We start from the raw sequence: 22509 nt of genomic DNA, 5'->3' as shown, positions 1-22509 counted from the left end.
GAGAGAAATTAGCGTGGGGCGTGAGGTTACCGTCGTGATCGGAGGTTGCGAATCGCTGCAAACACGCACGGAGTCCGTTTTGACGCCACGATATTCTCTTCCGCTTCCCGGCCGGAAGCGCGCTCTTTTATCCTCCTCCGTCGTCGCCTGAGTGGTGGGACTTCCCCGTTGGATCCGCCAATCGCTGGCCGGAGTCGCGTCAGTCCCGCCCTGCCGCGGCGGTCCTTCCAGCTGGCGGAATGTTCGGCAGGAAGCTGCCCACGTCGTGCCGGTGCGGCAGTCGGAGAAGGAGCGTTTTCCCTCTTGTGTGCGCCGGATCTCTGCCCGTCGCGACAGTCTGCATTGTTGTTCTTAAAATAATCTGAACTGGAACTGTTGCAGCCTCAAATTCTCAAAAATAATTTGTATCCGCTGCATTGTGTGTTTATGCACTGTATGCTAGGCAGTGTCACACTGAGTGACACCTTTTAAAGCTGACACACTTCATCACATTACACGTTTAAATTCCAATTTTAAAATTTAAGTTCACAATATCCTTGCAAGGCAATGAGTTAAATCATGACATTTAACTCCACCACACAATTAGTAATTCACTACACAGATTATGAGCAACAAATTTGCTTCACACTGGTTAAACCAGTGAAGAGAAGAGAAAGCTGTGTACATAACAGTCTGTTGACTCAGTATTGCATCAGAACATGTGTTGAATATTCTAGTTATCAATTTTAGTTTTCAATTCTCAATATTCTAGTTTTCAATTCTAGTTTGCAATTTTCTTTTCAATGTTTTTAAATCTTGTGTTTAGCTTTGCCAAGTTGACTCTGGCCCTCACCTGACCCTCAGCTGTTGGTATTGTCTGCATTGTTGTCCTTAAAATAAGCTGAACTGGAACTGTTGCAGCCACAAATTCCTGACAGTATTACACAAATAATTTGTATCCGCTGCAGTGTGTGTTTACGCACTGTATGCAAGGCAGTGTCACAGTGAGTGACACCTTCTAAAGCTGGCACACATTTGCTTATGAAGTCCTTAATTTTTCCCTTGCTGCTTATTATGATACTGAAATTAATATGAGCATAATGGAAAGTATATAGCCATTTGGCCACCTGAGATTTTAAGGTTTTCAACCTTTTGCCCACATTAGGCTGATACAGGAGTCACAACTCACCCATTGATCACGTGTCCCCAGTGAAAGAAATCCAAAACCAACACCTTCTGTGTCCAAGAGCATGTGATGCTCAACGCTCTAACACACATACACATGCTCACACAAAGGAAGGAAATTACACACTGCAAAGCCTACTTCTACCCTTACAAATGCAGTTTTTATTATACTGGGTGTCAGTTCTGTTCCACTCTTTACCAATGATTAACTATTAGAGAGAAATCCGGCATATTCCTCTGCTTTCAGCTTAAACATTATTAAAACAAGTGTCATGTAAAATGTGTATTTCAAAAACACAAACAGACAACAATCTGTCAATCTGAATAGACACAATCTCTATAGAATTTTCACTGTACTTACAGTATATATACAATGGAAGATAATCATTCATAATGTACATAAGAAAATAAACTCCAGTCCACTACGTGAGTGCCTCTCTGTTCAGTAGTTTGGTCAGACTGTATAATAGGATGCTCCTGTCTTGTATATTACTGATTTGCAATAAGAGGGCGATTGGGTTTAAGTGCAGCCACAAGAAAGTCATCCAACACCGCTGACTAGAGCAATGTATATTAACAGTGGAGGAATGGTGGGGTACAAACGAGCACTTCCAATAGAATCAATCAAGCCTTAAAATGAAGACACAAACTATTTTTAACACCAGCCTGCCTCAGGCGATGGGAAAAAGATATGGACTTCAGTAGAACACACTCCAACTGGTACACAGCATACACCAAGTCTGCCCAACACTGAGTAGTGTCAGGGCTTAAAAGGGTACTTCCTTAACCTAACATGTGCAAAAGTGGTGTCAAAGAATAAAAGAGTGTGTCTACAGGAGAACGAGACAAAGTGAGAGATGGCATTAGCAATTTAATCTCTCTAATGAGTGAATTTATCCCATTTTATGGATCTCTGGCAAGCATGTAATTAAAAACCATCATGGCAAATGTAGTCCTTCTGAGACAAATATACACGTATGCATACATGTTCAGGTTTCACTGAACAGAGAAAGGTAGGGGGAAAATATTTTCAGATGTGTACGTGCCCCAAATAAAAAAGGTTCTGTTGCTTGGCAAAGTTGATTTAGCTTTGTTCTAGTCGTATTAATTGATTAATCACAGAAAGAATGAAAGAAAGCTGTTCAGTTGTTTATATGTACACAATGAAGAGTAATGAATGAATATTAATCACAGTAATATACAATTAAATAATAATGAACAATTAACTAGGTTCCAGTATTGAGCCATTATGCTTCAGGTCGTGGGAACTTTACCTAAATTGTTCGCATTCCCATCACAACAAATGGTGAGTCAGCAGCAGTTACTTTACCTTGCACACCTGATTAATATTTCCACAGGGCTTTAAGATGTACTAGTCCTTTTGGTCTTCTTTAAAAGCTCTCAGCTAAAGTCTTTACTGTCGTCTTCTCGAGGCCACAGCAATCTCCTTCACAGCTGCTGCTGACGCAGGAGCAGCTTGAGTGAAACCTGAGAGTCGCCTCAGGTAGTGGAGCATTTTACTAAATAACATGGCAAAACAGTACACTACCAGTGGTAATAATAATAATAATAATAATAATAATAATAATAAATAAATAAATAAATAAATAAATAAATAAATAATAAAGTAATTATTGTTGTTGTTATTATTATTTATTTATTTATTTTTAATCTCACAGTAAACATTTAAGGACACTTTCATTACAAGAATCATAAGAATCACTCACAAATATTGGAACCAAATTTGTCCTTCTGTTTGTATTATGGTAAAAAATAAAAATAAAAACTTTATAGCTCTTATCATTTTTGTGTTGAGTAGTTACCAAATTTAGCAGGTGTATAGCTCTGTTTAATTACTAACAGTCCTTCAGGCACCTTCATAACAAATCTGTGCATGCGTCACACCTCAGTTTCTCAGCACCATTAAAAATGAGAATTTAAGCGTGAGAGATATATCCAGATTGTTTTATATTTTCATATAGTTTCCCCTTGTATGAATTCTGTATGATGTATGAAAGTTGAAAAAAAAAAATACATTCAGGTTGAAGACAACATTTTTAGAAAATATTGTTTCTGAGCATACAAAATTTACACGGTTTAGGACTGCTGAATGATGCAAAAAAAAAAAAAATTAAAAAATTAAAACAAACATACCCGTTTATTTGTTTGTTTGTTTGTTTTAATCTAAGGTGATCAGTGGAGTCTGGCACAAAACTTTTTGACATCTTATTTTAATGTAGAATGTTAATAAAGATTGAGAGTGACAAATAAACAGAAGTTTATGTTAATTTACAGTAATGCACTCAAGTCATCTGGAGTTGATTTACATCTTATATTTTCCTAAAACTTAAAAAAAAAAAGAGCCTTAAATTGACTGAGCGTAAGTGTGGACACTATGCATGAAAGGGTTAAGCATGATTTATTTATTGATGGTTTTAGACTGCAAGTTGTAATAGCCATGTAATTACTCAAGTCTAAAAATCTTTAATTAATGAGTGGAACTTTTAATTTTTTTTTATATGCAACATTGTAACAAAAACACACCAAAATGTAATCCCGAGCTTCCACAAGTCTAACACTCTCCACTGGCAATTTTTCATCATTTATGCCATTATTCTGGTAATTATTAAAAACAATATTACTGTAGGCCCTATTTTAGGAAATTGTCTATTTTGGTGGCATTGGTGCTGATATATATAATAGATAATAGATAAATAACAGCTAAAATGACAAACCTAGTTGTAATCTCTCTCTCTCTCTCTCTCTCTCTCTCTCTCTCTCTCTCTCTCTCTCGAAAATAAATTAGTGACGTTCAAATGTGTAAGTTATCAAAGTGTGAAATATAGCCTAGGCCTGCATAAAATAATGCATAACAGTCTCTTGACTCAGTACTGCATCAGAACATGCAATAATTAAGAACTTTATGTCACATGCTGTATGCTAGCAGCGCCATCTTTTGGTACCAGAAAACATGTCAATGCCTATAGCCCTCACAATTAAAACGCCCTTTTTTTTCAAAGCTCTTCATGGTCCATGTCCTACTGAGACTCCCCATCGACTTTGTTACAAACACCTGTACAACTGCACATTCATACAGTTATCTAATCTGCCAATCATGTGGCAGCAATGCAATGCAATGCAAAAAAAATTAAATTAAATAAAAAATCATGCAGAAACAAGTCAGTAGCTTCGGGTAATGTTCACATCAAACATCAGAATGAAGAAAAAGTGTGATCTCTGTAACTGTGATCACGACATGGATGTTGGTTCCAGGGACCAGGCTGGTTTGAGTACTTCAGAAACTGCTGATCTCCTGGGATTTTCACACACAACAGTCTAGAGTTTACACAGAATGGTGCAAAAGACAAATAAAAAAAAAAAAAAAAACATGAAAATGACCAGATTGGTTTTAGCTGTCAGGAAGGATACAGAAATTCATATTCGCAATAATAAAAGAAACATCCTCTCACATTCAAATGTTTTTATTTACAGCAAATTTCTTTAAAATGTCAAACTGAACAAGTTTAACATACATTTGATGAACAGAAATGGAGTAATGAGTCCCTGAACAAAGGTTTGGGGGGGGGTGTATAAATATCAGTGATTTCAGTGACAAGTGATTTTTTCCTCAGTGCCAGTTCTATTTTGAGAGCCTAGTTAACCACAAGCCCAAGGAGAGACAGTGGGTAGAATTCTTTTTACCCCGGTTGGTTGATCCGGCTCGCCAGTGGGCGGAGCTCCTGATCACCACATGCAACATCAGCCTGGGAAGCTCATCTGCATCATGAGGGTGATCTATGGAAAGGCAGCCTTCACATTTAATTTAGAAAATTTTGGGGGGAGGGCCAGCTTGACGGACGAACGTGCGAAGCCGTTAACCACCTACTATGAGGTGAGTTCCTCTCCAGAGCTCCTGCCAGAGGTCAACATGGTGACCTCATCTCCAGAGCTCCAGCCTAAGACCCACAAGGTGGTGTCCCCTGCCGAGCTCCAGCCGGAGGTCAACGTGGCAACCTCCCATGCCAAGTTCCTATCCGAGGGTGACGACACTGCCTCTCATGCCATGTTCCTCTCAGAGGCTGACAAGAAGGCCTCCCAAGCCATGTTCTTATGAAGCTCTGCTCATGCCCGTGGATGACAACATAGCCAACCAGGCTCTGCTCAGGCCTGAGGCCGACAGGACGGCCAACCAAGCTCTGCTCATGCCTGAGGCTGATGGGACGGCCAACCAAGCTCTGCTCATGCCTGAGGCTGATGGGACGGCCAACCAAGCTCTGCTCATGGTTGAGGCCAACACCACAGCCAACCAAGCTCTGCTCATGCCCGTGGCCGATGGGAATGCCCACCAAGTCAAGCTCCTGTCTGAAGCTGACGACACGGCTTCCCAAGCCTGGACTGCCAGAGGGGAGTGGGGTTTTTTTTTGTCAAGAGCCCATAGCGTGACAGCGTGCACTTCCGGGTTGTCAGTGAGACTGTTTACTTTTTGACACGTGTGTTTTGTTTTGGTTTCTATACTGTCTCTGCCTTGTATGTTATTGGATGTCTCCCTCATGTGTCATCATTTATCATTAATTGCCAGACCCATACTAAGCTGTTCATCCTTGTTTCTAGTCCATGGTTTTTGATCATGTTTATGTCCACGTGTTTCTCATTCTTGTTTTTGTCTAGTATAACTTGTTTGCCGACTGCCTGACCTTTGCCTGTTTAACACCACTTATTTTGCCTTTCGATTTGGATTTGTCTGCCTCTCTCTCTTCAATAAAGCTCTTAACTGTACTTAAATCCGGCTCTAAAACCATTACATGACAATGATGCAATAACTGTTTTCAAAACATGACATTCATTTCATGGGGATCTACAGTGGTGCTTGAAAGTTTGTGAACCCTTATGAATGTTCTATATGTCTGCACAAATATGGCCTAAAACATAATCAGATTTTCACTCAAAAGTACAAAAGCAGACAAAGAGAACCCAGTCAAACAATTGAGAAAAAATATTATACTTTGTCATTTATTTAGTAAGGAAAATTATTCCAAATTACATATCTGTGAGTGGCAAAAGTATGTGAAACTCTAGGATTAGCAGTTTAATTTGAAGATAAAATTAGAGTCAAGTGTTTTTAATAAATGGGATGACAGGTGAGTGAGCACCCGATTGTATTTAAAGAACAGGGATGTATCAAAGTCTTATTTTCACAACACATGCTTGTGGAAGTGTATCATGGGATGAACAAAAATTCCTCCAAGCTGATGTGCAGGACCGATCAACATTTAACAGAAACATTTAGTTGCTGTTATTGCTGCACAAGGGTCACACCAGATACTAAAAACAAAGTTTCACATACTTTTGCTACTCACAGATATGGAATATTGGATCATTTTTCTCAATAAATAAATGGCCAAGTATTATATTTTTGTCTCATTTGTTTATTGGGCTTTTTATTTATTTATCTACTTTTAGGACTTGAGTGACATGACGGTTCACACACTGTCAAGTCCGAGATTGTAGATGAGCTCTTTCTCCTTCCATGTTCTTACTTAGTTGCCCATGACAACATCTGGTGATGCACATGGAGATGTCATTAAAGTTATATCCAGCACTGTTGAAGTGTCTTGCAACTGTAAATAATAATAATAAAAAAATTCTTCATTCTGATGTTATGTATGTGCACAGGAAACCACTGGCCAGTCATCTCTTGGTGTCTCCAGTGTATAGCTCATTACATCTTTTTACAGGATGTGGCATTCCCAAGTGTAGGGAAACGTTTATCCTAAATTTAGTAAATCCAACTACTCCACCCTGGGGGAGAACCAGGGAAATACTCCCAAATAAAAGCACTCAAGTTTCACCAAGGAACATGAGAGTGAGAATGAATATAAAAATTATATTTTATTATGACACTTAAGCATCATTAAAACTTAACCTACAAAACAATAGAACCATGAACCAAACCAATTCAGGTGAAGCAAAACAGGATCGGCGTCACATGTAGCGTCTTCAGATAGGGATTTGTCTTAGAGAAGATTTAGATCTATCAACTCCCCACTCTCACCTTAACACAGAGATCGGAGTGTCAGCCTAAATCTACCAAGTCCCAGTGTGGAAAAGGGAGAGGTGTACTTAACATTGGGTTGAACAAACACCAGACATGGAGTTGTATGATTACTCACAGGTACCGCGGCTCAACATACATATACATATCATTCAACCACCGGATAAATGTTGCCATCACTGAACGCGAACTCCGCCGTCAACTCACCACAATGCACGCGCCACCAGCACGGCTCTAAGATTATAAATAAACAAATTAGCCTTGAGATATTCACCTCATTACACCGTGAGCAAAACCTTAACGGAAATGGGAAGTGGAAATGACAGGGGAGCGAGGAACTGCAAATCACTAAGACACCTATATGCCTACCAAAATAAGGTTCCTTAAATAGTCAGGTAGCTCCCACCTTATTGGTCTGCCGAAGCCATACCCCGAGCAGAGCCAATAGGATAGTTAAATCACTTACCCTGCTACACAGGAAACACACACACACAAAAAAACTCTGGTGATGCATAAGGAGTTAGAGATAATACATTTTTTTCAAATTTTAAAATTTTTAATAAATTTACATGTGAACTATCTAGAATGGTTGCTTGCAAGAGTGTCACAGATATTAGGCTAATCATTTAATTCACTACTGACAAACATGATGTCAGGTAATGAGAGCTGAGACTGATGCAAATGCAGATAAGGCTTTAATAAAAGTTTGCAACAAATCCAAAATGCAAGGCAGAGGCAAAAATATGAAACAGGCACAGGTCAAGCGATCAACAAGCAAGATATCAGAGGTAGGGCAAACACAAAAAAGAAGTCAATGTCAGAACTAGTAGAAAACAGGCCAAGAACTTAATCTCTCTCTCTCTTTGTCAGTATTAACCAGAGGAGGATGTCCGCCTAGAGAGTTTTTAATTAAATTAATTTTATTTTATTTTTATACCACACAGTGGTGTCAACTTTGGTATCGAGTATCGTGTACTTTTGGTGGTATCGGTACCGACTACTGGATTTTTGGTATCGTGACATCCCTATTGAGAAGGTAACAGTAGTATGGGTCCAAGAATTTAATTCTGATTCCAGTATCAGCAAAATGTTAACAGGTTCATTTTTCAGATTCATTTTCAGGAATTAAGCTCATGCAACTCGAGTGTGAAGGGGTGGCGGAGCATAAATGAGTCCTCAAATATGACAGCCCCCCACAAAGAGGCCCCAAAGTGGGGTTGCTGAGATGTTGCTGCACATTATTTTAAGATGAAAGTTTCTGATTATTTAAATGATCAGCCCTCAGGGGTCCTCTCAGTATGTAGGGCCCCAGGCAATTGCCTACCTTGCCTTCCCTAGATACGCTTCTGGGTGTGCCTGATCAGAAGTCCGGTTATTGAGAAAGAGGCAGTGTGCCTGTGTGTGTGTGTTCTGGGAAGTGTAGCCCATGTCTGTAGGCCGTGAAGCACGTTGGGAGATCTATGATGTTCTTGTGGTGAATCCATAGTTGTAAAAAGTCATTGCACATTTTCTTGTGAAGATTTGAACACCAAATAGTAATGAGAGTCTGTTGTTTTGTAATGGATTGTGGTGTAAGGAGACAACTGACTTGTTACATCACTAGACGGAGGCAGAGAGCACTGTCTTAATCATAATTAGTGGCCATCAGCCTCACCTGTCTTCAGTCAACCTTGCCTACATACATGTAGTCCTCTTCAAAAGTATTGGAATTCTTTTGTTTTTGCTATACACTGAAGACATTTTGGATTGAGTTCAAAAGATGAATATGACACAATAGAACAAAATTGAATCTTTAATTTCCTGATATATACATCTAGATGTGTTAAACAACTTAGAACATTTTTGAGGTGAGCAAAAATATTGGAACAGATAGTCTTCAAGGAAATCAAAGTAAATAACACTATTTGGTTGCATATCCCTTACTTGCAATAAATAATCAAGCGGCGATTCACTGACATCACCAAATTGTTGCACTCTTCTTTTGTGATGCTTTTCCAGGCTTTTACCACAGCTTCGTCCAGTTGTTGTTTGTTTTGAGGGGTTTCCCCTTTTAATCTCTTCTTCAGAAGGTGAAATGCATGCTCAAATGCACAAATCCCAAAGGCCATGCTCCAAATAAAGTGGAAAGATTACCTAGAAGAGTGGAGGTTATTATAACAACAAAGGGGGACTAAATCTATAATGGGATATTCAACAAGCACATATGGGTTTGATGGTATTGTTCATATTTTTTTCATCTTCACATCCACACACAATCAATGTGATACAGACAAATTATGACCACACACTACGAAACCTCTGAAATAATAGCCTGTCCAGGTTTATACTGGCAGATTTATAACACACATTTGTTGTCAACAGAACTTGTTCTTCAAGCAACCAACAATCACAGTGTAGCAAAGGATTCAAGCACTGGACATGGTTCTATAGACAGGAAGTGATGTGTATAAAGAATCAATCCACTCTCTAGTGGGCATGCGCAACAGCGCCTCCAACCAACTTTGCCAAATTCACCTCTACTTTTAATGGTCACCATTCGGGTGAACACAGAGTCCCATGAGTAGAACGCCTAAAGGATATCCTAGAAACTAAACCCATTACTGACTGATCAAGTGACTGTGTTATATGAAGATCTAGAGAAGTTTCTAAATTCAGATCTTGCTCTCGTGTGGTCACCTGGGGTTGAGACGTTAAAGATGAACCTATACTCATAAGAGAGTAATCATTTTGTACCCCTGTTGGACTAGACTGAAGCACTGAGGGCTAAGAACTAGAATCAACGTGGACTTGACCCTCAGAGTTCCTTACACCCGTTCTCGAATGGACTATGGCCACTTGTGAATAATCTCCAATTCTAGGTCCTTCTGGCTCTACTCACTCCTGGGGCTGGAAAGGGCCAGTAGACGTGACCCATTGGTTTACCTTGCATATTGTTGCCAGGTAAGAACAGGCTTAAGATCTGATCAATGGACAGTTTTAATGGGGCCATCTTCTAAATGTGGTCTGATTTTATATAGCGTTCCCACTTCATCAATGTAGGCTACAATCTCAAACACAGTGGAGCGCCAGACATCCTAAATCTTACGGCAACCATGAAAATGATTCTTACAATACACTAAAGTGCCACGGGATAGTATTGCTACTGAATCAGGGCAATTGGTCCTACGGTGAATGACCACAGTCTCCAAGTGCCTTCGTGAACTGGAATAAATGGAGGTCAAATACTTTTGGTGTTGGTCCACCCAATCTGAATGGGCACCATCTCCTTCCCCTTCTTCACTACCATCAAGCAAACTATCCACTGGTAGCTTAGGTTTTTGGCCAAACATCAACTCATATGGGTAGTGTTAAGTCGACTGGTGCATCAAAAAAGAGCTGTGTAAGCAATTGTTACCAGGCTACTAATTTGAGCTGCAAATCCACTGGCCACCCCAATAGCACCATTGTGCCCATTACCTTTATTCAAGGTCGCAGTTGGAAGAATTGACATGGACCTAATCAGGCCATTAGAGAGATGCACACAAGGGTATTGATTTGTGTCATTTCTGGTCTTATTTCATGTAACACTATGTACAGAACCAGTGCCTCCATGTATGCTGAACACTCACTGTTTCATAGGCACATTTTTAAATCATCTCCTGCGTTGACCAAGACACTGTGTTCATGACACTGCAAAGGCTGGCAGGTTGCAAGGGAAATTTTCCACTGTATTTTCACATCTACGCTTTGGCAGAAGCCTCATGAATGTTAAACAGTGTAAAGCGCTTTGGAACCACTACGGTTAAAAAAGCGCTATATAAGTGCAGACCATTTACCATTAACATGCCTGCTCCCACCTCGTGCTTTGGGATCAGTCTGTACATTTCCGGACGTGTACGTAAGCCTCTTCAGTCTCCATCCCCGGGGAAAATTGCAGTTGCTTTGTACAGCAGATATTTCATTACATGTGTTGATTTCTCCTGTGTATGACCTTCTGCCTGTTCTTGACCTTGTTTCTGCTCTGTCCCTTTAAGTTTAATGATTCAGCTCCCAAACTGCTGGAAATGTGGGACGGGTTCTAACTCTTCACCAAAACTGCTTTATCCTGGAGAAGAGGTTTGAGGTGAGACTCCTGTCATACGCCAGTCCTGGTGAGTTTATTCTACATAATGCTGAAAGACAGAAGAGCATCAGTGTAAACACACAACATCAGCATAAACACCAACACACACACACACACACAGAAACACACACACATTATTCAGTATGATACAGTAGAGTAGAGTAAAGAGACAGTAAGTCAGTAACTCACTATAATGTCTCCAGTTTACAGTGTGGATCCTTCAGTAGATCGGAGAGCAGCTTCACTCCTGATTTGATTGGATTATTACCCTTCAGATCCAGTTCTCTCAGGTGTGATGAGGAGTTTGACCTCAGAGCTGAAGCCAGAGCAGCACAACCTTCATCTGTAATACTGCAGTAATTCATCCTGCAAAACAAAAACCTTCTCACACTTAACACACTCAGTTTTAGCTCTGAAAACATCAACTGCACAAAATCTTTATATACATAACATTTACTCTCCATCTCACACACACAACAATGACAATATATCACATCACTACAATTACAATCACCACAGATAGAAACTGGATGTAACTGTGTTTATTAAAATTCTGCTCTGTGTGTGTGTGTGTGTGTGTGTGTGTGTGTGTGTGTGTGTGTGTGTCTGTACCATAGTGTCTCCAGTGTACAGTGTGGATTCTCCAGTCCAGCAGAGAGCAGCTTCACTCCTGAATCCTGCAGGTTATTGTAACCCAGGTCCAGTTCTCTCAGTCTGGAGGATTTTGAGCTGAGAACTGAGGACAGAAATCTACAGCTTTCCTTTGTCAGATTACACCCCCGCAGCCTGGAAGAGAAGTGATGAAGTGTTACATTTATTTATCCGATTGTGAAATGAGGTGTTTCCATCAGGTGGGAAATAAAGTGTTTACCTGAATACAAGGTTCTAACGTCAGGATAAAAATATGAAATGAACAGCCTGTGTATAAACAATAAACTAGTATTGGCATGTTATTAAAGTAAATGTGTGTGTAATGTACACTGATCTACACGCTGTAGAAATAAATGTACTTTGTTCTGATGTGAGAAGTGATGTAGATATTTCAGCATTAACACAAAGCTGAGTTTCACAGAGACGCTAAAACTGTTGGAGTTCATTGTTCTTTGCAGCTTAATCTAACTTTCACACACATACAAATCACATAACACACACACACACACACACACACACACACACACACACACACACACACACACACACACACACACACACACACAGAGAAAAACAAAGCTCAACAGCAGAAACAATGCTAATCCACACCATATAAAATACACACTTTAATGTTTTACTCATATAAAACACTGGGCCTCATTTATCACACTGGATACGAATTAATTTCTTCATAAACAGTGTGTAGGAGTATTTACACAAGAACTCTTTAATGTGCAAATTAAAATGTAATGTTATGGAACATTTACAGGATGTTGAGAGAAAAGGTTGATGAGGTGTTGGATCAGAGTTAAATGGGCGTGGCCACTCAGCACAAGCGCTAGCTCTTTATGTATGTGCGTAGCTGCTTTATCTTCTCTTTATTCTGACGCTCAACCCAGTGTTTCTCCACCAACACCTCACTGTCCTCTACTTTCACATTCATCAGGCACTTAAGGAGGAGTTCTGGACTGAGCTGGAGCTTCGGGAAATAGCATCAACACTGGATGAGAGCGCTCATTCTTCTTCCTGTATTCATCTCTCTGTATTAAAACTACTTCATCTGAGAGGACGAGTCTACTGGTATTTGTCTAAATTTCCACAACAGTAACCTGAGAAAGCAAGTGGCAGATGTGGTAAGAGTGACACAGCGCGCATTCCGATTGGTCTCTCTTTGTGCTAACTAATCTATCACTTTTCTCGTTAGGCGGGCTTTACAGTCGACCTCTCTCTCTCTCCGTGAGGTGGGGAGGTGGGAGGTAGCCAGTGAAGTCACTTCCTTGAAATGAGTTTTGGCATGTTTACGTTGACATCTGGGGAACCAACTGTTGTCAAATCCAAGAACCCTGGAACTGTGGAGAGCCTGCAGTCAAAAAGGGAAAGCGACAGAGCCTGTGCTAAAATGAGAATAAATATGGCGTGGCTTTTGAGAGGTGGTGAAAACTCAGAGATCTGAAGGGATTGAAGACAGAGATGCTTTTTTCCTGTTAAACAGGTCAGACATTTCAGTAGCTCAATAGGTAGCTAACTAACTTGATTCAGCTGTTTGTTTTGCTATGGTCAGTGTGGTAAACTGCACTTATTTTCTGCTAGCTATGAGAGAGAGCAACTCTCCTCTACGTCAAGAAAACCGTATCCACCTCCACCTCCGCTGTCGAGTATTGGAGCTAATATACAGCACACGAATACCTCAGTGTTGCCAAGTCTCACGAGACAAATAAGCAACTGCAGCTTCAAAAACAAGCCCAATATTATTACATCCTGTTACAGGCCCAATGTAAACATACTCAATAAATGAGCCTACAACATATTAAACTGAAACCACTCGCAGTTTAAAACTAAGGCTGCAACTTATGATTATTTTCACAATCAATTAGTTGGCCAATTATTATTTTATTTATTTATTATTTTATTATTCATTCATTTATTTATTCATTTTTTTTTCGATTAGTCACATGGGGCGAACGTTCAGTGCCATTTTTTAAAATAAAATCGCTACTTTGATATAAACTTAAAACTAAAACTTTACACTACTGTTTGTCCAAATATATAAAACTGAACAGAATCCAATACACACAGACACACACCAGAATATATATTATTCTTTTAATTAAATAACATTTTAATTTTAAAATTAAATTAAGTTAAGCTTTTATTTATTATGAATGTTAAATATGAATAAAATAAAGTAACATACATAGAAATGATTATTAAATATAATAGCCTATAATTATAAAAAATCGTCTCAAATGGAACACAGTTTTTGACCAACCTGAAAGTTTATTATTGTTATTATTACTGTTTTTGGTGTGTGTGTGTGCGTGTGTGTGTGTGTGCGTGTGCGTGTGTGTGTGTACCTCAGTGTCTCCAGTGTACAGTGTGGATTCTCCAGTCCAGCAGAGAGCAGCTTCACTCCTGAATCCTGCAGGTTATTGTGACTCAGGTTCAGTTCTCTCAGTCTGGAGGAGTTTGAGCTGAGAACTGAGGACAGAACTCTACAGCTTTCCTCTGTCAGATTACACCCCCACAGCCTGGAAGAGAAATGATGAAATATCAGAACTCTGACCTCAAACACACAAACACAGCCATAATCCAGCTAAAGTTTACCATGTAACAGAAATATGAGTGTGTTTCTCTTACACAGAGAAATCAGAGGACAGGACACCACATCAGCACTATTATTATTATTATTATTATTATTATTATTAATAATAATAATAATAATAATAATAATAATAATAATAATATTAGAATAAAGCATTTGTTCAAACAAAAAACCCTTGTTTTCATTCCTTTAAGGATCGTTGTAAGTAATAATAATAATAATAATAATAATAATAATAATAATAATAATAATAAAAATAAATTGTCAGTAACAATGGTCCTTAAAGGACTGAAAACAGAGGTTTGGTTTTTTGAACATATGCTTTATTATAATTGAAACTTGAAACCATTTTTTTATGAAAGTATGTGTTAAAAGGTCTCCAACTAAAAAAATAAATAAAATAAATAAGAAATCTCCGGTTTGAACAAAAAGGCAAAAAGGAGCAGGACGTGCTATGGCTTTGTTTGGAAATATTTCATTTATGAAACAGAACAAAAACAGACAATAAAATGTAAGACAGGTAATATTAACTTATTCATTCTGTTAGCATAGCATAAATAAAAATAACATCAGATGTGTGAGCTTTAAAATGTCTAAAATAAATGAATATGTACTGCAGCTGCACAGCCAGACTGCTCCTGTAACTTTAACTCTCACACACATACACACACACACACACACACACACACACACACACACACACACACACACACACACACACACACACAATGTCACATGTTGTATTCATATTGTTCCCATGGTGACAGTGTTATGTTTTTCTTGTTCTTATTTGTGAAGTTCTGTTCAATGTCTCTTTCAAGTAAAAGGAGAAAAGAAAAAGTGCCTTTCACTGGTGTTTAGTTAACAAAATGATCAAAAAGCAGTCATGAATACATGCAGTTATATTGTAGAGATCATTTTCATCAGTTTTAGAGAAAAGGTAATAAATGGTGATGTAAGGTTTTGTCCATATGGCCCAGATCTCAGTGCAGACGTAACGTGTTAGTGTAAAAAGTGAAACAATCTTCTGTAACAGTACCAGAGGTTTGTTTAAAGATGATTAGAGTAAGTATTAACAAGCATTAACACAAACAGTGCAGTTCAGTGTTACATTAAAATAACAAACCATGCAGTAATACATTTATAAATAAAAATACTCACTCAGCTTTTCTGGAGGCTTTGACCACTGGCAGCAGCTTCAGAAGACATTCCTCTGATGGGTCATATTTACTCAAATTAAACACATCCAGCTCCTGATCTGAGTTCAGTAACACAAACACCAGAGCTGACCACTGAGCAGGACAGAGTTTGGTTCCCCTGAGACGACGCTCACCTCCTCTGTTCAGGTAAGTCTGTACTTCCTGCACTAGAGAATGATCATTCAGTTCATTCAGACAGTGGAACAGATTGATGGATTTCTCTGGAGATGGATTCTCCCTGATCTTCTCCTTGATGTACTTGACTGTTTCCTGTTTGCTATGAGAGCTGCTTCCTGTCTGGGGCATTAAGCCTCGTAAGAGAGTCTGATTGGACTCCAGTGAGAGACCCAGAAGGAAGCGGAGGAACAGGTCCAGGTGTCCATTCTCACTCTGTAAGGCCTTGTCCACTGCACTCCTGAGGAAATCTGACATGGTTGACTTGCTGAAGAAATGGAAAAGTCCAGTGCGTTGCTCCACTAACACATTTGTCTTTCTAAAAATAAAGCAGAGAAATGTGTATAAAGCAGCCAGAAACTCCTGAACACTCAGATGTACAAAGCTGAACACCTTCCCCAGGTGAAGCCCAAACTCCTCTCTGAAGATTTGGGTACACACTCCTGAGTACACTGCCACTTCTCCAACATCAATGCCACACTCGCTCAGGTCTTCCTCATAGAAGATCAGGTTTCCTTTCTCCAGATGTTGGAAAGCCAGTTTCCCCAGTGCCAGGATACTCTCTCTGGTCTGCTGAGGATCAGGGTCACATTTCTGATGGTACTTTTGGTCCTTGTGTTTGATCTGAAAGATCAGGAAGTGTGTGAACATTTGAGTCAGAGTCTTGGGGACCTCTCCACTCTCTGCTTCACCCAACATTCTCTCTAGAACAGTGGCTGAGATCCAGCAGAAGACTGGGATGTGGCACATGATGTAGAGGCTTCTTGAAGACTTCATGCGTGTGATGATTTTATTGGACAGGCTCTGATCACTGATCCTCTTCATGAAGTACTCCTCTTTCTGAGGATCACTGAAGCCTTGTACCTCTGTCACCTGGTGTACACACTCAGGAGGGATCTGATTGGCTGCTCCTGGTCGAGAGGTTATCCAGAGGAGAGCAGAGGGGAGCAGATTCCCCTTGATGAGGTTTGTCAGCAGCACATCCACCGAGGCTGACTCTGTCACATCACACAATCTCTCATTCTTCTGGAAATTTAGAGGAAGTCGACACTCATCCAGACCATCAAAGATCAACACCACTGTGTAGGAGTCTAGTAATTCTAGTTTTCTCATTTCTGGGAAAAAGTGATGAAGAAGCTCCATCAGACTGAGATTTCTCTGTTTCATCAGATTCAGCTCTCTAAAGGGAAGTGGAAACATGAAGGTGACGTCCTGATTTGCTTTTCCTTCAGCCCAGTCCAGAATGAACTTCTGCACAGAGACCGTTTTTCCAATTCCAGCAACTCCTTTAGTCAGCACTCTTCTGATGGACTTGTCTTTAAAGAGCTCGTTACATTTGATGGGTGTCTCCTGTGTTGCTGGTCTCCTGGACGCTGTCTCAATCTGTCTCACCTCATGTTCATTATTGACGTCTCCACTCCAACCCTCTGTGATGTAGAGATCTGTATAGATCTCATTCAGAAGTGCTGAGCTTCCATGCTGTGAGATTCCTTCATTAATTCTTTTAAACTTCTCTCTCAGGCTGGATTTCAGCTCTGTCTGATACTCAGAGGCCACAGACTCTAATAAACAAAGTAATAACATGTTTTAATGCAAAATCACTGAGCACAATATAAAATGTAAAATTCTTTCAAATGCTGCTGTTCATTCCTGATTCATGGACTAAATATTATTGAATGAACAGGACCACTTTACAGAGTAATCACAAACTGAACCACGAACAGAACAGAAAAGCACCAGATGTACATGATACTAAACTCAAACTTCAAACTAAAGGTGTTCATATCTAAAACTATTTCCTCTCTCTAAAGTGAACCTGATGGAATAAAGCCATGACTCAGAGCTCTTACTGTTGTGCAGTGTGATAGCGAGATCTGTGTGGTTCATGTTCTTCAGGATGTGCAGTGTGATCTTCAGCGCTCCCTCTCTGACACTGTGCAGATCTTCCTCATCCTCCACCTCCCTCTCAGTGCATGCTGGGTAATCTGGACTCAGGAGCTTCCTAAACCTCTTCAGCTCATTCTTTATCAGAGTGATGACTTTGTGTTCCAGCTCCTGGTTAGAAACACACAGGAACACATCTAAATATTATAATGTTACACACTGAGAGATGCTTTTATTTTATGAAAAGAAGAAAGGTCTCTTTCTATTACCACAGTTACAACTGAAATTCGGTCTGATTACCCATAATGCTGCTGCACATCAATAAACCTGTGAAATGTCATTATCTTAAATAAAAAACCTGCAACCTACTCACACACAAGTTACACACATTAAAAAGACACAGACACCTTGAATATGGAGTCCAGCTGATTTCTGCTGATGTTTGATTTCTTCTTTTGTGGTCTGTGAACAAATAAAACACATGATGTAATATAGACTATATGTATTCATAGCTGCACAACACACTAATACATACAGAAACAGATATTTAACACTATCTTTTTAACACAATACACTGATTTCAGGGTTTCATCACTGACACTAACATGTTTATGAATAAAATAGTGATCTAGTCATTAATGCCCCAGGTGTAAATGTTGTTGTGTAGCACCACAGACCCTCCAGCTCAGGGACTGCAGGCTGAACTGAACTCTTAAAGCAGTTTTCCTCACTGCCAGTCCGAGAGCTGCAGCACTGCACACTTTAGTGTTTTACTGCTTCAACACCTGATAAAGCTCATGAAGGGCTTCATAATGAGACCAGTGAGTTTGATCAGGTGGAACACTGCTGTAAAACACCTCACTGTACTGACCTCACATCAGGAGAACTGGCTCCATCTCTGAAGTTAAGTGGAAGTCCCACTGACTCCTCACTCTTCATGGACACACAGCTGGGTTCTGGTGAGTCTGATCTCTTTCCCTCCATCATTCTGTAATTAGAACAGAAAAATCAGCAATAATTAATACTCTGCTGTCTCAGTACTGTTACACAATGTGTTCATCATTAAACACCAATAATTCCATCTTTTTAATTCAGCTACAGTCTGCACACTTATTCAAACAGGAGACACGCCTCATACCTCAGGAATTACACTGATGTCAGGAGTCCCAATCACAGATAAGTGACTCAGCTGGGTCTTAAAGCCTGTAGAGTTCACTGACTCAAAGCTACACTGCTCTTCCCCTCCACATTACACAATCCTTTTCACTCTCCTCTCAGTGAATGATTTCTCTAAACTGTTCTTAGATCAGATCAGTGATATATTCACTGCTATTAAACACCTTAAACCAAAGTTTAGTTCCTCTGTAAACTAGTGAGTGTTTAGAGATACAGATCTGTTCCCATGAGACGGTGTGTATTTATTGCTGGTGAATGGAAAAGTAACTCACCTCTCGTCTTTCTTTAAGTCCTGTTCTCCAGACACACTCATGTTGGAGGTCATGTCTCATTCTCCAGATTACGGCAGGACACACGTTTACTTCACTCCAACATCGGTGTGTTAAATCAAACCCTGTATCAGCACAGCGTTCACTTACAGGAAATAGTCACGGTATCATAAGTCATAAAACAACCTGTGTACATTCAAACTTCAGTACAAACCCACAAAACTCTTCTGCATCTGGTGTACATTCAGTGTGTTTATATATTATAGCTTTAGATTTAGATACTCACTGTGTTTTTACTCCTGAAATGGTTTATTTTCCCCTCGACACAAAATGGAGCTGCCTACTTTTACTTTTCCTGACACCGTCTAACTGGTTTATCTGGTTTATTCTGAAGAGCAGGAAGGGCCGTGGTGTGTGTGTGCGTGTAAATGAACAATATTTAATGGAGGATTTTTTGTGATTCTGCAGTAAAACATTAAACATTAAAAATATAACAGCGTATTTTCACGTTGCAACACGTAAATACTCCGGTTTTATCTTCAAAGTGGGCGTCTCCAATCTTTTAGTTTTGTAATTATGGCATAGAAAATAATATTGGAGGTGCAACTATTTCCAATATAACATGACCTGCTGGTGAAAGTGGGATAATTTGAACAGGAAACATTTAATATTGAAATCATATCTAAGTAAAAATTTGATCCCTCCAAATTTCTTAAATATTTCTCTGGGAATATGGAACCACAAGTTGATGTTGTTGTTTAAGAAAGGTTTTATCATTTAATTTTCAAGGTCCCATTTATACAATTAAAATCGATGGCTTGTAGGCCTCCATCTTTACATTTTTTGGTCATCTCTGCTCTCTTAATGTAATGAATTTTCCTGATCCAGATATAATCCAAATTAACCTGATTGATCTTTATTAATAGCTGTACTTTGAGTATGCAGGATAGATAAAATACTCAACCCAATAAGCTAATATCTCTTAATAACCATGAGCAATGTTTACTTTATTCATCTACTACTTTCCACACATTCATATTTTCACTTTCAATTGAGTCTTTGGATATATACATGCCCGAGTATTTAACTGTGGATTTTATAGCAATGTTCTAGACCTCTCTTAAGCGATTTTAATGAACTGGCATTACCTCGCACTTATTACCTGTGAACTCGTCATCTATACAGGGAATAAGATCTGTGATATGGTTAAAGGAGGAGTCAGTGTCATCCATAGAAAAGGCAAAGGAATATAATTTATTATAGAAAGACACTATTTTCTGGCCAGTCAAAGCTGGATCTGTGATTACTTGCTTATGAATCAAAAGGCTTTAATTGGTGTTCTGTCCTGCCTTCTTTTTTCTAATGGACAGAAATATGCTTCTTTCCACTATCCACTTTTAAATTTTCAAAAGTAATTTCAAACTGTATTTGCAGTTGCGTTACCCATTTCTGGATGCATAAATTGTGTCAACTCAAATGAAAATACAAATTGTGTATTACCGTTTACACGACCGTACAGTGTCTACCAAATTTCACATGGAAACACAAAGTCCATTTGCAATTGCATTTCCCATGTCTTATGAGTTATTATCCTGCCATATTGAAATAGCAATAGCAATTACCCCCGTTTGCTATTTCACTTCCTCTGGGTCGTCTAAGGAGCCTGCCAAAATTCAAATTCCCTTTGCATTTGCATTTCTGATGCCTTGCACAGAAACCTCCCAGATAGGATGGTGACATTGATTCAATGTTGAAATTCCATCAGAATCATCATTTTGGTTGAGGTTGAATATTCAGAGCTAAATAATATTGAATCAACGATGATAATGCATATGTCCGAGTCGCAACCGAATTCATTTTGGTTAAAACAATTGATCTATCCAACACTGAGCTCACGAGATGTCATTGTCTGAATCAGTGTATAACAAATCATTTACTTGGAACACCTCCTGAAATGAAAACGTAAGTGTGGTTACGACATTTAGCATGAGTGGTTAGTAAGATTTAGCCTTAATAATTAACGGTATTTTCAGTTTATTTATATGACTGTAGTCAGCTTACCTATAAAATCATTTAGTTTAGATGGGAGCGAGATGAAACCAGAACAAAACAAGTTGTTAGCTAGCTGCTAATTTTATTTAATTGCATATAGTAGAAAATTAGACTATTAGTTAAAATAAAATTTTCATGCTACTTTTTAATATTGATATGATCTTATCTTACAAAGCTATGAAAGCCAGTTGTTGAAAAATCACAGCTTTTTTTGCAAAGAGGGCAAGAAAGGATGACAGTGAGAGTGACCGGTAATAACTGTGTCTGATAATTGCATAGCCTATATATAATTTGGAAGAGGTTGTAAAACTAAATAATTCTCAGCCACAGTCCGGAAGAAAATGAAGGTCCAAAACAAAGGTGAAAACAATGAGGCACAAAAGAAAGAAACATCAAAGTAAGAGATCATACATAATATAACTCTCATAATCAGACTCTCTTACGAGGCTTAATGCCACAGACAGGAAGCAGCTCTCACAGCAAACAGGAAACAGTCGAGTACATCAAGGAAAAGATCAGGGAGTATCCATCTCCAGAGAAATCCATCAATCTGTTCCACTGTCTGAATGAACTGAATGATCATTCTCTAGTGCAGGAAGTACAGACTTACCTGAACAGAGAAGGTAACAGTCGTCTCAGGGGAACCAGACTCTCTCCTGCTCAGTGGTCAGCTCTGGTGTTTGTGTTACTGAACTCAGATCAGGAGCTGGATGAGTTTGACTTGAGTAAATATGACCCATCAGAGGAATGTCTTCTGAAGCTGCTGCCAGTGGTCAAAGCCTCCAGAAAAGCTGAGTGAGTATTTTTATTTATAAATGTATTACTGCATGGTTTGTTATTTTAATGTAACACTGAACTGCAATGTTTGGATTAATGCTTGTTAATAGTTACTCTAATAATCTTTAAACAAACCTCTGGTGCTGTTACAGAAGATTGTTTCACTTTTTACACTAACACGTTACGTCTGCACTGAGATCTGGGCCATATGGACAAAACCTTACATCACCATTTATTACCTTTTCTCTAAAACTGATGAAAATGATCTCTACAAAATAACTGCATGTATTCATGACTGCTTTTTGATTATTTTGTGAACTAAACACCAGTGAAAGGCACCTTTTTTCCTTCTTTTATTTGAAAGTGACATTGAACAGAACTTCACAAATGAGAACAAGAAATATATA

General features: G+C 39.0%; 1 protein-coding gene, 1 long non-coding RNA gene and 1 other non-coding gene across 5 annotated transcripts in view; all 3 read right to left on the bottom strand.

Moving 5' to 3' along the window:
- Nucleotides 1-18081, bottom strand: part of LOC124627590 (NACHT, LRR and PYD domains-containing protein 3-like) — a 107133-nt gene extending 89052 nt beyond the window's left edge. Inside the window, exons 1-3 of one of the 3 annotated variants that reach the window (XM_053685311.1) lie at nt 17795-18081; nt 15733-17506; nt 14324-14497 (exon numbers count right to left, since the gene is read on the bottom strand). In XM_053685311.1, coding sequence (XP_053541286.1) covers nt 14324-14497; nt 15733-17506; nt 17795-17831 — 1985 coding nt within the window. In that variant the 5' untranslated portion in view covers nt 17832-18081. The remainder of the gene's footprint in view (nt 1-14323; nt 14498-15732; nt 17507-17794) is intronic. The other 2 variants (XM_053685310.1, XM_053685312.1) reach the window with 2 other exon arrangements.
- On the bottom strand, nt 8983-12098 carry LOC108273691 (uncharacterized). The gene is made up of 3 exons (XR_008397776.1): nt 11931-12098; nt 11508-11684; nt 8983-11367 (listed from the first exon to the last, which is right to left on the bottom strand). It is a non-coding gene; the product is annotated as an uncharacterized LOC108273691 (transcript).
- A 153-nt stretch (nt 18082-18234) lies between the features above and the next one.
- LOC128634615 (uncharacterized) lies at nt 18235-19623 on the bottom strand. Its single transcript, XR_008397773.1, has 4 exons — nt 19560-19623; nt 19277-19398; nt 18700-18816; nt 18235-18290 (listed from the first exon to the last, which is right to left on the bottom strand). It is a non-coding gene; the product is annotated as an uncharacterized LOC128634615 (long non-coding RNA).
- Nucleotides 19624-22509: the final 2886 nt, after the last annotated feature.

The sequence above is a fragment of the Ictalurus punctatus genome, chromosome 13 (assembly GCF_001660625.3).
Source record: "Ictalurus punctatus breed USDA103 chromosome 13, Coco_2.0, whole genome shotgun sequence".
Classification (NCBI taxonomy): Eukaryota; Metazoa; Chordata; class Actinopteri; order Siluriformes; family Ictaluridae; genus Ictalurus; species Ictalurus punctatus.
The sequence above is the reverse complement of the archived record's forward strand: the minus strand, read 5'-3'. Positions and strand labels throughout refer to the sequence as shown.